A 15,557-nucleotide genomic window follows, 5' to 3' on the forward strand; every position below is an offset into this window, starting at 1 on the left:
CACCTGCTCCAACAAAGCCACCCAGGCTGGACTCACAGCTTCACAAGTCTCAAGCTGTGCCAGGGGAAGCTTAGGCTCGAGGTGAGGAGAAAGCTCTTCCCAGAAAGAGTAATTGGCCATGGAATGTGCTGCCCAGGGAGGTGGTGGAGTCACTATCCCTGGAGGTGTTCAAAAAAAAAAAAGCTTGGATGTTGCACTTGGAGACAGGGTTTGGCTGGCAGGAGGTTAGGTTGGACTCGATGATCTCCGAGGTCTTTTCCAACCTGGTTGATTCTGTGATTCCTGTGTGATCCACAGGTTGTGGAGTCTCCTTCTCTGGGAGATTTTCCATCCCCATCTGGATGCATTCCTGTGTGATCCACAGGTTGTGGAGTCTCCTTCTCTGGGAGATTTTCCATCCCCATCTGGATGCATTCCTGTGTGATCCACAGGTTGTGGAGTCTCCTTCTCTGGAGACTTCCCAGCCCCATCTGGATGCACTCCTGTGTGACCTGTGATAGATTCTATGGTCCTGCCCTGGCAGGGGGGGTTGGACTTGATGATCTCCTGAGGTCCCTTCCTGTGAGCTCCCAGCCCCACCACTGCTGTCCCAAAAGTGGTGCTGCTGCAGCTCTGAGACAGCAGCTTGGGCTTGGGAAGGGGTCCAGAGCAAGGGACACCAGAGGCAGCTGGTGGCTTTGCAGTGGGGCCAAAGCAAGGTTGGAAGGAGCTCACCTTTTCCTCTCAGCCATGAAACATGATAAGAGCTCCCAGGAGATAAAGTCTCATGAGATATGACTTGCTCAGGTGAAGTGAGTGAGTTCTAAATAGAATTAATCAGTGGCAGGGCTGCTGCTGGGTGAGTTAGGAGGGTGTTTGCTGAGCCTTGGGCAGCTTTGCTCACCAGGAGTAGCTGCATTTGCTGAAGCCTCAGGTCACCAGCTCCGAACTTTCACCTGGATCTGCTGAACTCCAGCAGGAGTTTTGTCTCTACCAAGCAAGACAAAGCCTCCAGAGCCAGGAGAGGTGGAGGGAACAAGAGTGAACCAGGCAAGGTAACAGCCTGGAGACAGTGAAGGGATCCAACAAGGAGTCAGGAGGTGTCAGAGGACCTCAAGCCAGATTCATGGAATTGTTTAGCTTGGAAAAGACATTTAAGATCATCATGTCCAACCTCCTCATCATGTCCAACCTCCTCATCATGTCCAAGCTCTTCATCATGTCCAACCTCCACATCATGTCCAACCTCCACATCATGTCCAACCTCCTCATCATGTCCAACTTCTTCATCAGTTATTGATTGTTGAAATTCATTGCCCAAGGCTTTGCTTTGGGAATCTGAAGGATCAAACCAAGGAGCAATGAACCCCAGACACCTGGCCAGGTGTGATTCTGAACAGGATGCTGCCCCAGGGGATCTTTTCAATCTGATCTTTTCAATCTGATCAATAGCTAAAGGGCAAGGGGCACATGGATGGGCCCAGACTCTTGGCAGTGGTGCCCAGGGACAGGCCAAGGGGCAAGGAGCACAAACTGGAACCCAGCAGGTTCTACCTGAACAGGAGGAGAAAACTCTTTGTTGTGAGGCTGCTGGAAGCCTGGAGCAGGCTGCCCAGAGAGGTTGTGGAGTGTCCTTGTGTGGAGAGCTTCCAACCCCCCCTGGGCATTGTGCCCCTGGGCAAGCTGCTGTGGGTGCCCTGCTAGAGCAGGGGGGGTTGGACTGGCTGAGCTCCAGAGCTCCCTTCCAACTCCTACCATGCTGGGGTTTGAGGATTCATGACCTTTGTGTCACCCATGCAGCTATCAAACACCACCTTGTGTCCCCCCATCAGTCCACCCTGTCACACTCTGATTTAGAGGCTGCTGAGCTTGGGGACAAGATCTGGATGCCCCCAGGAGCTGCTTATAAATGAGTTAAGGTGTGGATTTCAGACCTTCAACCCGCAAGAAGTGGGATCCTCAACCTCACACACACTCACAGGATTTTATTTCCTCAATGGAAAGCAATCAGAAAGCATCAGTGGAGATTTTTGGCTTTAAAACACACACACAGAGATTGCTCCTCCCAGCTCCTGAGCAGTGCCTGGGGTTGCAGGTGCTCCTGCTTTGGACTCAGAGCAAATACTCAAGTGTCTGATGTTGAGTGTGGTCATATTCACAGAATCATTAAGGTTGGAGAAGACCTCTGAGGTCATTAAAAGTCCAACCTGCAAACCCCTCTGATGCCTCAACCTTCAAACCCCTCTCATGCCTCAACCTTCAAACCCTCTGATGCCTCAACCTTCAAACCCCCAGACTGGCTTCATTTCTCTCCACATTGTCAGCTCAATACAACAAAGAGCCACATGGAGGGAAAGGAATTAAAAGGAGGCCCAGCTCAGGACATCCATGCAACCTGGAGCTCCAGGCAGATATTCCAGCACACTCCCAGCCTTAAACCATAGCAGCAACCCCACAGGAGACAATGAGATCACAGCAGATCTGCACTAAAAGCCCTTTCCCAAGTCAGGGAAAAGGCTCAGATTCAGCTTGTTCCTGCTGAGGGTCACAGCTCACTGCAGAAGCACTTCAGGGGATGCTCACTGTGGAGCTCTGAAGCTCTCTGCTCAGCACAGAACAGAGAAGGCCTTGCCAGCAGGGTTGAACCTTAAAGACAAGCATCAAAACTGGCAGAGTAAGACCATCTCATTCCATCTCTGGGACAGAAGAGAAGCAAGCAGAAGCCCAGCCCACACCTTCACCTGCACTTTGGGGACTGGGGGACAGTTTCTGGGTGTGTTTTGCTACTGAAGCCCCAGAGATGTCACAGCTTTGGCTCAGGGGAAGATTTGGAAATCCAGAAGCAGCTCTGTGTCCTTCTGTCCAGGAGATGCAAGAGCCACCAGCACTTCCCAGCAGAGCACAAGCCTGGCTGTGATGCACTGCAAGTGCCTCCTTCAAAGCCTGCCTACAGTGGAGCCTCCAGTGGGTCTGCTTTCCAATCATCATGCTCCTCATTCTCCAGCTGCTCCAGCTTGCTGGATTTCTCATGGATGATCTCCCCAGGAGTCTTCAAAAACCTGCAAGACATTTTTTTTAATGCCTTTAAGAACATGTCCAAACCCCACACCAAACCAGGCTGTAAATGCTGGAGCCCTTGCCCTCATCAGCTGAGCTCTGCAGCTCACCTGGGTTTGGCTGAGGATCCCAACTCTTGCTTTGCACCTAGGATGCACCAAGCCCAGGGAGACAAAGCTCAGCACTCTCCAGCCTACAGCTGGAGTTTTAAGTCCAAACTAGTCCCAGGGAAGCAGCCAGCACTGAAAACAGGAGGCTTCTGACTTATTTCCACCCCTTCCTCTGTCTCAATGTGGGCTTCAGACCTGATGTCACTGGAGGGATGTGTCCAGCTTGGGTGGGCTCAGAGGTACTTCCTCCAGCACCAGTTAGACTCCAGCAGGACAGCAGATGGATGTCAGCCCAGGGGCAGGCTGCTGGCCTGCAGCTCTGGAAAGTGCCTCTGATGAGACCTGAAGCTCAGCTCCAAACGTGAACATGACAGAGCCTGGACACAAACCCACCAGGGTGCTGCATTTGGAGAGGATCTTGCTGGGTGAAGCAGCTGCCAACATCTGGAGCCCACCACCTTCCTGCAGCCCATCTGTGCTGTCCCACTCAGCTCACTGCTCTGCTTCATCTCACCTGAACAAGAGCTTCTGCCCTGGCTCCTTCTTGATGATGTTGAGCTTGTAGTAGTGCCTGAGTGCCCGTGACATCTTCTCGTAGGTCATGTTCATCCGGTTCTGGAAGGGGAAAAGAATTGGAGGGGTCAGCAAAAGCAAAACCCAGCTCCTGGTTTGGGTCTGTCTGCAGCAGGACCACCTGGGAGGTGGTTCTTGGGTGTTGCAGGTCTCCAGCCTAGACTTGTTCCTGGATCCACAGCCATCACAGTTTGCTTTCCCTCTTTAATCACCAGCAGGCTGGCAGCTGGAGAAGGGCAGATTTAAATTGGATATCAGGAAGGAGCTCTTCACTGTGAGGGTGGTGGAACACTGGAACAGGTTGCCCAGGGAGGTGGTTGAGGCTCCATCCCTGGAAATATTCAAGGTGAGGCTCCACAAGGCAACCTGATCTAGTTGGGGATGTCCCTGCTGACTGCAGGGGTTGGGACTTGGACTTGGACCTTTGGAGGTCCCTTCCAGCCTGGACCATTCTATGATCTGTCAGTAGCCCTGTGCCCACCTCTGTCTCACCCTCCTCAGTCCCTGCACCATCAGCAGGGGGGACCAGCTCTTGAAGGCCACACACAGAAGCCCAGGGCTGACAAACTCCTCCTCAGCTGCTTTTACCTTGTGGTTTCCCCAGAGCTGGGCAAGTCCGTTTGGGTTAACAACTCGGAAGACCTTGGCTTCCTTGTCCTCCCACTTGATGTAGGGCTCATAGCGGCTGTCAGAGAGCAGCTGGTAGACATAATCCCACAGCAACCTGCAGTCTGAGTGGTGGTGGAACAGAAATAAGTCACACAGTTCCCACTGGGGCACCAGTGAGGGCTTCTCAGCAACTGGAGTGACCACGCTGGCAGTAAAACCTCAGGACATGGCACTGCGGGACATGGTTTCATGGTGGTCTGAGGCTGATGGTTGGACTTGGTGACCTTGGAGGCCTTGTCCAACCAAAATGATTTTGTGATTCCATAAAACAGAGCCCAGAGCACAGCACTTTCAATGCTAGACCTCAGAACTCCAACAGGACCTCCAGGTTTTCTGGTGGGGAAACTGAAGCAGGGAAGCAACAGCCTGGTGCATGGAACACACGGAAGGGAGGCAGATGGACAGACAGGTCAAAGCACAACCTCCCTTCCCCAAGGAACCAGGATGGAAATTCATGGTTACCTGCAATTTTCCCATCCACTGGGGCTGGCAGGGTTGTAGGGAAGGAGCAGATGGCATCTGTCTTGTAGCTGCTCTCCAGGCTGGGATGGGAGGTGTCGAGAGGCTCCGCACGGCCAGGGCAGGAGAAAGCAGCAGCTGGGGCAGCCTCAGCACTACAGCCTGACCCTGCAAGGAAAACCCAACAAACAAACCCTGTGGTGCATTATGGCAGGTGCCAGGAGAGCTTCCAAAGCCCTGAAAGAGCTGGAGAGGGCCAGCCCAGGTTGGTTCTCAGCTTGGTACTAGTCCAGTCAAAGGAGACAGGGATGAGGAAAGTCTGGGACTTTCCAAAGGCAGGAGCAGTAGAAGGTCCAAGGAAGTTAGAGGAGATGCCAAGCAGGGTGAGAGGCAGATACAGAAAAGCAGGAGCAAGAAAGCACACCAGAGCACAAGTCCTGCTTTGGAAGTTACTGTGAGAACTTCAGATGTTTGCCACCCTACACCTGAGCCAGCAGAAGACTTCAGGAAAGCACTCCCAGATCCACCTCAATGCCAGGCCCAGCCACTGATACCAACCTGTGCCCACCATAACTCCTGCCCAAGCCCCTCAAGGGCACTAATAAGCCTCACTGGCCCTGACCAGCCTCACGTGGGACCTCTCCTCACTCCACCAATTGGTCCAGAAGCTCTATTTTAGCTCAGCCCTGGCTCCTCTGTCCTTTCCCAGCTAGGCTGCAGCAGGACCAGTTTCCAGTCAGGGCTGTTCTTCTGCCAGGCTATTACTGATCCTCCTTGATCCAGAGCTCTCTCTACAGACACACTTCCTAGTCTAGCCACAGCTTTGCCTAGTCACCATGGACCCAACTGGTGCTGTCTAGGCCTCATTCTGACCAGACCACTTCCTTGATGACCTGGATGTTGGTGGGGTTTGCCTAGGACTGTCCTCTCTGCCTTACTCAGGTAGTGTGGGATGGGTTCAGCTGGCTGAGCATCAGCCTCCAGCTGTGTGCAAGCTGAGGGCAAGCTCTGCTTGCTGGGCAGCTGCCATTCTCCACCATACCTCCATCTGAGGTCCTGGCTTCCCTGAAGGGTGAGTTCAGCAAAGGGCTGCACACCAGAGCTCTTCTTTGAGTCTTGATGTACTGAAGCAATTCATACAGCACATCACCTGCAGGGGAGGAAAGCCTGCTCAGAGGGCTTCGTGCTGCAGCCTCTCCTGGTTGATGCTGCTCAGATTTCTGTGCTGTTCCCCACCCCACACCACTTGCAGTCCAAGTGGACAAAAGGGAGGAAGAGGATTTTCCTTGCTTCCAGCACCCAGCTGGCCAGAGATCAAACCTGATCTGCTGGGATGCATCCAGCCCCTCTCAGCAGACCGCAGCTCGGATGGTGCTCAGATGGTGCTCAGAAGCAGCCTTGCCCTTGGTCTAACCTGAGCTGGGAGCTCGGTATCTGAAGTCCTCCTTGGTGAGCATGCAGAGGGCTCTGCCGTTCATCTGGAAGCGGCTCCGCTCTGCCTGCCGCAGGGAGTACTCCTGCTCCGCCCACCGCAGCCAGTGCCCCACATCCTCCTTGCTCCACAGCGACGGCTGGATTCCTGAAACCGGGAGCAGCCTCTCAGACACCTCAGAGCCTGGGAGCCTACTCCAGCAGCAGGCTGGAACACCGGGCTTCAGCACCAGACCTTCCCCCTGGATGAAGCACTCACAGCTCAAAAGTACTCTGAGGAGAGAAAATGAACCCTGAAGGCTGACCCCTGCTGGCCCCCGGGAATAGTCCCTGGGTGGGACACTACAGCTGACCCCACCGTGTCCCACCCTGTGGGAACAGCTTTCTGAAGCAGCCTTGACTTGCTCAGCATCTACTCACTCAGCCTGCCTGGGAGCCTGAAGATCTGCCCCTCGCTGATGGGTGCATGTCTGGCCTGGGATGGGGCTGGTAATGAAGCTGTGACAAGGGGGCTGGAAGAGCTGATGGCCACTTTGCCCTGGGGAAAAGAGATCACACATCACTGGGGGGACCACGCATCAGTGGGGGGACCACACATCAGTGAGGGGGGGATGTTCCCCAGCTCTGCTCCTGCCTCTGCTTTGGAGATGCCTCCACTGCAACACTGCTCAGATAGTTTCCAACTGGTTTTTCACTGGATGTGCGTCTGGAGCTCTTCCACACCGGCTCTAGGTTCTTTACCAGCCCCCAGGATAAATCTCTGGTTGCCCAGGACAGCAGATCCCACTCGTTCTCCAGTTCTTTAGTAGAGGTACCTGCCCTCATGCAGGCTCCAGGTGAGGGGAAGTAGCCATCCCCCTGCCCCATGGATGCAGGGAAGCAGAACGTGAAGCCAAGACTGGCAGAACCTGCAGTGCCTGTACTGGCTCCTACTTCCTGCAGGATCTTCAGAGGTTCATTGGATGCCCAGGGCTTCAGATCAGTTCTTCAGTTTCTTTAGAGTTGTCAAAATGCAGATTTTTTTGTCTTAAAAACACTGTATGAAGAGATCTCTCTGACTTCTTCCCCAGTGGTCCTTTGGGCACATCCCCAAGGTCAGCATGGCCCCAGCTCTGCCTCTGGGCTCTCCTCTGGAGCACAGCAGCCAGAAGCAAGCTCAGATGATGCCTTCAGCCCCATCTACATCTTGACACATTAGCAGCAGCCAAGCAGATGATGCTTCCCCTTCAAAAAAAAACTCTTAAGATGAATCTCAGCAATTTCTCAGCTTCATTCTCTGGAATATTAACAATTTTCCCTACAAATGGTGTTTTGTTTTGTTTTTGAAGCAGCTGCCAACTCTGGGTGCTCCAACACACCCTCAGGCAGCTTTTTGGAGCTGATTGGAGCAATCAGAGCTCCTCAGCTGCAGGTTGGGGGAGAGAAGCTGAAAATGAGGGGGGAAGAAGATCACAGATGGTGGGGTTGGACACATCTTAAGTGCTCCTGGTGTCCCCCAAAATCAGGAGAGGAGCTGAAAATCAAGGGAGAAGGAGATCACAGATGGTGGTTGGGCACATCTTAAATGCTCCTGGTGTCCCCCAAAACTAGGAGAGGAGGTGAAAATCAAGGGAGAAGGAGATCACAGATGGTGATTGGGCACATCTTCAGTGTTCTTGTTGTCTCCAAGACCAGGAGAGGAGCTGAAAATCGACATGGGGACATCACAGATGGTGGTTGGACACATCTGAAATGTTCCTGGTGTCCCCAAAACCAGGAAAACCACAGGGTAGGAAAACCACAGATGGTGAGTTGGACACAGCTTAAGAGCTCCTGGTGTCTCCAAGTCCAGGAGAGGAGCTGAAAATTGAGGGTGAAGACAATCACAGATGGTGGCTGAACACATCTTAAATGTTCCTGGTGACCCCAGACCAGGAGAAGAGCTGAAAACTGAGGGGAAAGGCAACAACAGAGGAGGGTTGAACACATCTTAAATGTTCCTGGTGTCCCCAGACCAGGAGGGTGAGAGCAAACTGCTTCATCCCTGCCAGGGAAAACAATTCCCTGTGACCTGAAGAAGATACAGGAAAATAAAAGTGAAATAAATCAAGGGTTTGTCCAGACTCCTCTAAAAATCCATTTTTGTTGTGTTGGGGTTTTTTTCCCCCATTGGGGTGACTCTCACTACCAGATTTCCATTAAAATCAGACCAGATATTTGGTATTTTCCATGCTCCTGAAGATTTCTGGGACAGAAGAGGCTCATTCTCAATGTTTTTATTGTTTATGTTCTTGGTTTTTTTTTTTTTTTCTTCCTGCTCAGCTGCTCCCATAAACCTTTCTGAGCTGCATTCCCTTGCCCCCAGAGGAAACATCACAGAACCACATAGAATCCCAGCATGACAGGGGTTGGAAGGGACCTCTGGAGATCATCCAGTCCAACCCCCCTGCCAAGGCAGAGTTACCTAGAGAAGGTCAGCCAGGAACACATCCAGGTGGGTTTGGTATGTCTCCAGAGATGGAGACTCCACCACCTCTCTGGGCAGCCTGCTCCAGGGCTCTGCCACCCTTAAATTAAAGACGTTCCTCCTCACGTTCAGATGGAACTTCTGATGTTCCAGTTTGTGCCCTTACCCCCCCGTCCTGTCACTGGGCACCACTGAACAAAGCCTGGCCCCATCCTCCTGACCCCCACCCTGGAAGTATTGATCAGCATTGATCAGATCCCCCCCTCAGGCTGGTCTTCTCCAGACAGCACAGCCCCAATTCTCTCAGTCTTTCCTCACCAGAGAGGCGTTCATGGTCCTCGGAGGGGTTCGAGCAAGAGAAGAGGGTGAGAACGACCCCCAGATGTGTGAGAGCAGCTTCGGGTCAGCCCCACACAGGGAGCTCTCCCCGGGCTGCACCTGGCTCCGTGAGGCCATTAGGAGCTGGGCGAGCGATCACAGCCCCCTCCGGTCCCCAGCTTCCAGCTCCTAATTGAGGGGGTAAATGTCTGGGGGAACTGGACCGGGCTGGGGGCGGGCGAGCGGCTCTTACCTGCATCCCCAGTGTCGGTGAGTGGCCGTTCCCACAGCGGTGCACAACGCTGCCCCGACCCCGCTGCCCCTCGGTGCCCGGCGCGAGCAGGTCCCGTCCCTGCAACCGCGGCGGCTTCGGCGTAATCCTTCCGGGAAACGAAATCGAAACGAGCCGGAGTCCCGAGGGGCAGGAGAGCGGCGAGGGGGCAGCGTCAGGGGCCTTGTGTTCCCTCTTCCCCCCCCCCGCCCATCTCCTTCCTCTCCTGGTGCCGGGGCCCCTCGTCTCCTCCGGCACGGGGAATCCCTCTGCGCCCGGCGGGTGTGGCTATCAGCACCGGGACAGCACCGGGGAAACCCCTGTTCTCTGGAGGTCTCGTTCCCTGGGTCGGACGCGCTGCTGGAGGATGGATCCCGGGACACACCGGGAGCGAGCAGCTCGAACTTTACCGTTGGGGTTTTTTTTCCCACCGGGCACGGCCGGCATGGGCCGGGACAAGCGGGACGGGGCTCTAGGAACACGGGGCACAGGCAGAAGGTCCCAGAGACCTGGGGGAGCATCGGGCCACGCGCGCAACGGAAGGCCCCGCCCCCGGCATGTCCCACCCCACTTCCCGATCCTTCTGTTCGTATTGGCCAGCCCGCTCTGAGAGCGGAGCCAATCGAATGGCGGGGCTGATGGGGCGTGGCTGAGCGGCGGGACCCCGCCCCCGCCCGCCTGAGGGAGCGGCCCCGGCCGGGACGCGGTGAGTGAGGCCTAAAGACGGGGGCGGGGGGTCGGGGGCTCTTTGCTCGCCCTGCGTGAAGCCTGAGGTGATCTGTGGGACCTGCCCGGCCCTCTGAGGGGCTTGCGGGGGCTATAGGGACCCTCTCCGTCCCTCCCCGAGCTCTGGCGGGGCTTTAGGGGCCTTCCCGGCCTTCTCTGTTCGTTGGGGCTGACTTGCGGGTCTGGGGGTCCCGTTGCGCGCTCTGTGTCCGCAGGAGGGCGGCAGTCGGTGTTCGGTGGGAGCCTTCTGAGCCCATATGGGCGTTAAGGAGGGTGTCCGTGGGGTCAGGGGAATGTCTGTGGGGCCGAGGGAGCGTTTGTGGGTCACAGCGGACTCCACTGTGCTCTGTGGGCTTTGATGGGCCACGTGTGGGCGTTTGGGGAGATGGGTCTGGGGCCTTCTGTGGAGCTGGGGTTGCCTCCACCTGCCCTGTGTTAACTGGGAGAGGAGGCCTTTGGGGCCTCTCCTGCACTCTGTGTTTGGCAGGGGTCTTGGGCTGTTCTCCCTTGAGTTCCTGCTGCATCCCTGCACCTTTGATCTGTTATCCATTTGTCCTGTGCTGTGTGCGAGGCTTAAGGGCCTGGACTGTGTCCAGTGCCCTTTGAAGCTGCTACTTGTAACCACCTCCCCTGGAGCAGGAAACTTGGGGTGCTGGCGGGTCACACTGCCATCCCACACATGCTCTGGGGTCGCAGGGTAGTGTGTTGTTATTCTTAAATCTTTTTTAGGCTTCAGTCTGCCTTCCTTTTCTTCCCTTCTTTCTGCCTGTGCTGTGCTTTGGAGTTTCTAAAGGGTTTTCCTCCGAACAGGTGCCATGGGTGAGACCTTGTCCTGCTTCTGCTCTTGAGCAACTTTTTGTGTCATGATTTTCCCTGTTTTGGTCCTGCTCTCTCTCCTGCCACCTCAGTGAGCTTAAGCTCTTTAGGAAAGGGGTAATAATAATGCTAAAATCCTTGGATATGAATCTGGGAGGCTGAGAATACACCTCTGTAGAGAGAATATTTTGAATTATTTTGCCAGGGGTGTTGCAAACCTAAGTGGTTTGGTTGGAAGGGACCTTCAGAGCTCATCTAGTGCACCCCCATTGCAGTCAGGAGGGACATCTGCTTTGAGGCAGAGAGTTCAGCAGTGCCCCTTGTGCCTGCTTTATCGTCACCACAAAGTCCCAATCCTTCCTGCTGGCATTAGCAGCAATCACAGACTGTTAATTGGAAGGAAGAAGTTGTGTCTTGGCAATCAACACTGAGGCTCAGCTCTTCCTTTTGAGGTGTGCCTGTGTTTACCCCAGTGCCTGGACCTGGCTGCACTGCTGACAGTCACCTGGCTTTGAGAGTTGTAAATACTTCTGCCCTCACTTCATTGAAGCATTTTCAGTGATGTAAGCATCAAAACAGTGAATTGTTGAACTCCAGAAGCTGTGGGTTAGTCTGCAGGGAAAGCTGCTTGCAAGAGTTGTTAGTTATTATTCCTCAGGCTGGATTTGCAAATGCTTTTATTGCAGTGCAGCAATTTTATGTAGGGAAACTGCCACATTTTCCTAAATGAAACAGTCTGATGCTGTTTGCAGCCTCTGTGCACTTATGTCACTAATAAAATGCTCTTTTGCAAAGCAGCCTGCACAGCTGTTGCTTACACTGGCACAACTCTCTGTGCTTTCTATAACAGCACCCACAGTAGTGTCTTCTGTGGTCAGTTCTTATGGTTTGAACCATCAGAATTGAGAAGCCCCTCTTCCTTTAGCTGATTTGATCATCATTTTTGAAAGACTGAAAGCTCTGGGGCTGTTTAGCCTCGAGAAGAGAAGGCTGAGAGAGGATCTGATCAATGTCTATAAATATCTGAGGGGTGGGGGGCAAGGTGAGGGTGCCAAGCTCTTTTCAGTGGTGCCCAGTGATAGGAGAAGAAAGAGTTGGCACAAACTGGGACACAGGAGGTACCAACTCAGCATGAGGAGAAACTTCTTCAGTGTGAGGTTGCTGGAGCCCTGGAGCAGGCTGTCCACAGAGATTGTGGAGTCTCCTTCTGTGGAGACTTTCAAAACCTGCCTGGATGTGTTTCTGGGTGACCTGCCCTGGGTGATCCTGCTCTGGCACGGGGGTTGGACTTGCTCTGTGGATGTCCCTTCCAACCCCTGGCATTCTGTGATTCTGTAAATCTGATCTTCAGCCTTTCAGGTGCTTTCACACCTTGGCATATTGAGTCTTCCCTTCTCAGAATCCAGGAGGTTTCATGACCTTTGAGTTTTCTGTTCAGGATGTTGTAGATGTTTTTCAGTGTGGTGATTCAGTCTGTCTTTACTGGTCATGAGTAGTAAGAGTCACCTCTGGGTTTGAGGTGATGCTTTCAGCACAAAGTTTGGGGCATGCTGGGATGTGTTTGTCACTCAACCTTGCCTTGAACTCATTCCATGTGGCTGTAACAGGCAGCCAAGTGTTCAGCTCACAGTGGAGCAGTGTAGTTAAAGGAAGCAGGGTTATAATATGGTTTAAAAGTAATGCTATTAACTCCACTTTAAATACCTGAAAATCCTTAAGTAGAAAATTCAAGTGGAAGAGAAAGATTAGTGGTTAATGCCTCACCTGAAAGAAGGTTGGAGAGAGGTGGGGTTGGTGTCTTCTCCCTTGTAATAAGTGACAGGATGAGAGGAAATAGCCTCAAGCTGCACCAGGGGAGGTTTAAGTTGGACATCAAAAGAAACTTCTGCACTGAGAGGGTTCTCAGGCACTGGCCCAGGCTGCCCAGGGAAGTGGTTGAATCCCCATTCCTGGAGGTGTTTAAAAGCCACAGATGTGGTGCTGAGGGCCATGGTTTATCACCAGCCTTAGCAGAGTTAGAGAATGGTTGGACTGGATGATCTTAAAGGTCATTCCCAACCAAAACAACTCTGTAATTCTCTACGATTCCATGAGTCACCCTTTGTCATGAATTTGCTGTAAGACTTCAGTGCTGGGCAGCAGCTACCAACACCTTTGTCCCCTGATGCCACTGTATTAATAATTGCATCCCAAAGGTGCAGCCCTGTTGTGAAAGTCCCTGCACGATGACAACCTCACTCAGCAGCCAAATAACTTGAGAGGAGACTTGCAGAGCTACCAGAGATGGCCATACCCTTGCAGCCTCTAATAGTTACAGGCTCTGAGGCTGGCAGAAGCTCTTCCTCCTCCTGGTTAATAAATGCAAAATCAGCCTCCCTAAAACTTCAGCTTGGGAACAGAGGCCCTGGGACTGCTGCTTTCTTCTCCCTGAGGAGCCTGTGGATAATGAGGTCTTTCTTTACAGGAAAAATGCTGAATTGGTGCCTGCTGATAAAGGCCACTTCAGCTGCCAAAGGATCTCCTGATTTTTAAATGAATTGCTTAATAGAAAGTAAATTTAGCCAGAGGATCAGTTCATTACTGGCTAATTTAACCCATCTGCAGACAGGCAGCATAATAAATACTTTCTCTGTGGGGAAATGTAATGGGATGAGGAGCCACCACCGTTTTCATTCCACTTTGTTTATAAATAGCATAACCAGAGCTAATGATGAGTTCAGAAATCACTGATTTGGTACAATTAACATCTTCTGTAGAAGCAGTGTGATTGCAGTGTCTATTTGGGAGAGGGGATTTGGCCAGGCTGCTTCTCTAATCTCAGGTTTCTGATCCCAGCATCCCCTCTGATTCCAACATGCACTTGGCTAGAGCTTCTGGACTACTTTTTGCCAAGGTTAGGACAGTTTTGGGTCTCTGGCTCTGCACTGCCATGTGCCTGACCTGCAGTGGTGCCAGGGATGGGGCATCTCCTACCTCTCTGGGCAACCTGGGCCAGGCTCTCCCCACCCTCAGTGTCAAACGTTTTTCCCTTCTCTCCACTCTGAATCTGCCTCTTTTAGTTCCCAGCCATCACCCTTTGTCCTGTCCCAACAGGCCCTGCTCAAAACTCTGTCCCCAGCTTTCTGATTGCCCCCTTTAAGCACTGAAAGGCTACAAATCACTGGTGGCTGATCTCTGCTACAGAACCTGACTTCCTGATTTTGCTCCCTCATGATCTACAGAGAGGCTGGAGCCTGCTCAGGAGCCTAATGTATGGGGAGGAGCCATGGAGGAGTGACTGTCAGCTAGTGGGGCTGAGTGCACAGGGAGGAGAGGTTGAGGAGCTCAGAGATTCACAGAGGCTACAGAGAGGCTGGAGCTGCTCAGAGCTAAGATGGGAGGCCTGGATGTGTCTGTGCACAGTGGGAGAAGAGGTTGAGGAGCTCAGAGATTCACAGAGGGGCTACAGAGAGGCTGGAGCTGCTCAGAGCTAAGATGGGAGGCCTGGATGTGTCTGTACACAGTGGGAGGAGAGGTTGAGGAGCTCAGAGATTCACAGAGGGGCTACAGAGAGGCTGGAGCTGCTCAGAGCTAAGATGGGAGGCCTGGATGTGTCTGTACACAGTGGGAGGAGAGGCTGAGGAGCATCTATGGAGTAGCTATTACAGTTTATGTTAATCCACTGATTGCTCCTGGGTGTAAAATGTTCAGTTTTTGCATGAAATTTGCTACTGAAATGCAGTAGTACCTTTGTGAACTGTAAACTGGAACAGGCTGGACATGTCCCACTGTCTAGTGACTGGAGAACTGGTCAGCAATTTACTGTGAGAATAAAAAAATCTGCCTGGGATTCAATGCTGGAATAGTTAAAAGAAGAGGTGTCAAGGAAATGGAGCAGAGAAATGAGGGCACAGCTGTGTGTGTGTCAGGTCTGCCTTGGCAATTTGTGGACAGTTAATATGGATTCAAATTCATTAGTCACAGGTTCAGAGGCCAAAGCCTGTGTTACAAGAACTGGGAACTGAATGGAGCAACCAGGCAGCTCTCATAAAACACTGCTACGTGCCTGACCTGGCTGTGGGCAGCTAGCAGCTTGTCCTGTTGAATCAGAGTTTTCAGAAGGAAGCAGAGCTTGGCAGCCATCAGTCAGCACAGCTGGACCTTGTGCCTGATGCTGGTGATGAGTGATTGCTGCTGGCACATGGTGCTGTTTGGAGGGGCTGGGCCATGGAGCTTTGAAAACTGAGGTGCATGAAGAAGAATGTGGCCTGCAGGTCAAGGGAGGTTCTTCTCCCCCTCTGATCTGCCCTAGTGAGGCCACAGCTGGAGTCCAGGGTGCAGTTTTGGGCTCCCCAGTTCAAGAGGGACAAGGAACTACTTGGAGAGAGTCTAGTGGAGGTGAAGAGGATGATGAAGGGATTGGAACATCTCTGTGAGGAGGAGAGGGTGAGAGCCCTGGGGCTGTTGAGCCTGGAGAAGAGAAGACTGAGAGGAGATCTTATCAATTAAACCAATATCTGAAGGGTGGGGATCAAAAGGAAGGGACCAGGCCCTTTTCAGTGGTGTCCTGTGACAGGACAAGGGGCAATGGACACAAACTGGACCCCAGGAAGTTCCACATAAACATGAGGAAAACCTCTTTAGTGTGAGGGTGCTGGAACCCTGGAGCAGGCTGCCCAGAGAGGTTGTGGAGTCTTTCAAGGCCTCTCTGGATGCTTTCTTT

General features: G+C 52.9%; 2 protein-coding genes across 2 annotated transcripts in view; one reads left to right on the forward strand and one right to left on the reverse strand.

Annotated features, from left to right (window-relative positions):
* Positions 1–2,926: 2,926 nt before the first annotated feature.
* Positions 2,927–9,760, reverse strand: ETV7 (ETS variant transcription factor 7). The gene is made up of 8 exons (XM_054395760.1): positions 9,612–9,760; positions 9,296–9,483; positions 6,262–6,426; positions 5,890–5,997; positions 4,851–5,015; positions 4,308–4,450; positions 3,661–3,761; positions 2,927–3,038 (listed from the first exon to the last, which is right to left on the reverse strand). Exons 1-8 carry the CDS (start codon positions 9,758–9,760, stop codon positions 2,927–2,929), a joined length of 1,131 nt encoding a protein of 376 aa, XP_054251735.1.
* KCTD20 (potassium channel tetramerization domain containing 20) overlaps positions 9,759–15,557 on the forward strand; it is a 36,109-nt gene continuing 30,310 nt past the window's right edge. The window contains exons 1-2 of the mRNA XM_054395761.1: positions 9,759–9,902; positions 9,997–10,019. Coding sequence (XP_054251736.1) covers positions 9,759–9,902; positions 9,997–10,019 — 167 coding nt within the window. The remainder of the gene's footprint in view (positions 9,903–9,996; positions 10,020–15,557) is intronic.

Source organism: Indicator indicator, chromosome 35 (genome assembly GCF_027791375.1).
Source record: "Indicator indicator isolate 239-I01 chromosome 35, UM_Iind_1.1, whole genome shotgun sequence".
Classification (NCBI taxonomy): Eukaryota; Metazoa; Chordata; class Aves; order Piciformes; family Indicatoridae; genus Indicator; species Indicator indicator.

What these genes read in the sequence shown, in the direction of transcription:
- ETV7 (XM_054395760.1), bottom strand. Translation starts at nt 9,760, where the DNA reads ATGCCGGCCGTGCCCGGTGGGAAAAAAAACCCCAACGGTAAAGTTCGA. An exon ending in GTTTCCCCGGTGCTGTCCCG is followed by an intron (nt 9,484 to 9,611) that starts GTGCTGATAGCC and finishes CCCCTGACGCTG; the next exon opens with CCCCCTCGCCGCTCTCCTGC. An exon ending in AGCTCTGGGGAAACCACAAG is followed by an intron (nt 3,762 to 4,307) that starts GTAAAAGCAGCT and finishes TTCCCCTTCCAG; the next exon opens with AACCGGATGAACATGACCTA.